Here is a 615-nt window from a genome sequence, read left to right as displayed (position 1 = left end):
GGGGGGGGGGTATAGCAGGGCGAAAAATGCAAGAGCAGGGAGCATTGGACACGCACCCGAAGAGGACAAAGGCACCGTAGGCCTCAAGAATGACTCCGATGACGGAGTACCGGAAAAAGACGATCACAACACCCCCCAGCAGGGCGATCGTTCCCTTGAGACGGCGGTTGCCTCCACGCAGGACACACTTCATCACGGACTTTGGCCCGATGACGAAGAGGATGCCCAGGAGGAAGAGGATCTGTTTTGGTGTGGAGCATCCGCGGGAACGAGAGCGGGAGAGGGACAGAGAGGAGGAGAAGGAGGAGGAGAAGCCGTCAGTTGATGTGGGGCGAGAGAGACGGGGACGTGCGAAAGGGGGGGGGGGGGGAGCGAGGGCGAGCGAACGAACATTGCCCATGGAGATGAGTGCGGAGTCGAAGAAAAAGAGTATTCCGAGCGCGCCGAAAACCAAACCGAATGCCGTCAGGCCGAGGCCGATTTCTGTCACCAAATGGCAAGCAGGCGGAGGACAACGTGTGAGGAGGGTCAGTAGCTGGCCATGGAAGGCGCAGGCCGAGCGGAGCCGGGGGCAAGACACGGCGGGTCGACGCACTCTGGCTGTCAGAGAGCCAG

General features: G+C 61.1%; 1 protein-coding gene across 1 annotated transcript in view; it reads right to left on the bottom strand.

The window, feature by feature from the left end:
- Nucleotides 1-615, bottom strand: part of H696_00454 (hypothetical protein) — a 1,177-nt gene extending 562 nt beyond the window's left edge. Inside the window, exons 1-3 of the mRNA XM_009494309.1 lie at nt 596-615; nt 392-483; nt 57-241 (exon numbers count right to left, since the gene is read on the bottom strand). Of these exons, the coding sequence (XP_009492584.1) occupies nt 57-241; nt 392-400 (194 nt within the window). The 5' untranslated portion in view covers nt 401-483; nt 596-615. The remainder of the gene's footprint in view (nt 1-56; nt 242-391; nt 484-595) is intronic.

The sequence above is a fragment of the Fonticula alba genome, assembly GCF_000388065.1.
Source record: "Fonticula alba strain ATCC 38817 unplaced genomic scaffold supercont2.1, whole genome shotgun sequence".
Taxonomy (NCBI): Eukaryota; order Rotosphaerida; family Fonticulaceae; genus Fonticula; species Fonticula alba.
The sequence above is the reverse complement of the archived record's forward strand: the minus strand, read 5'-3'. Positions and strand labels throughout refer to the sequence as shown.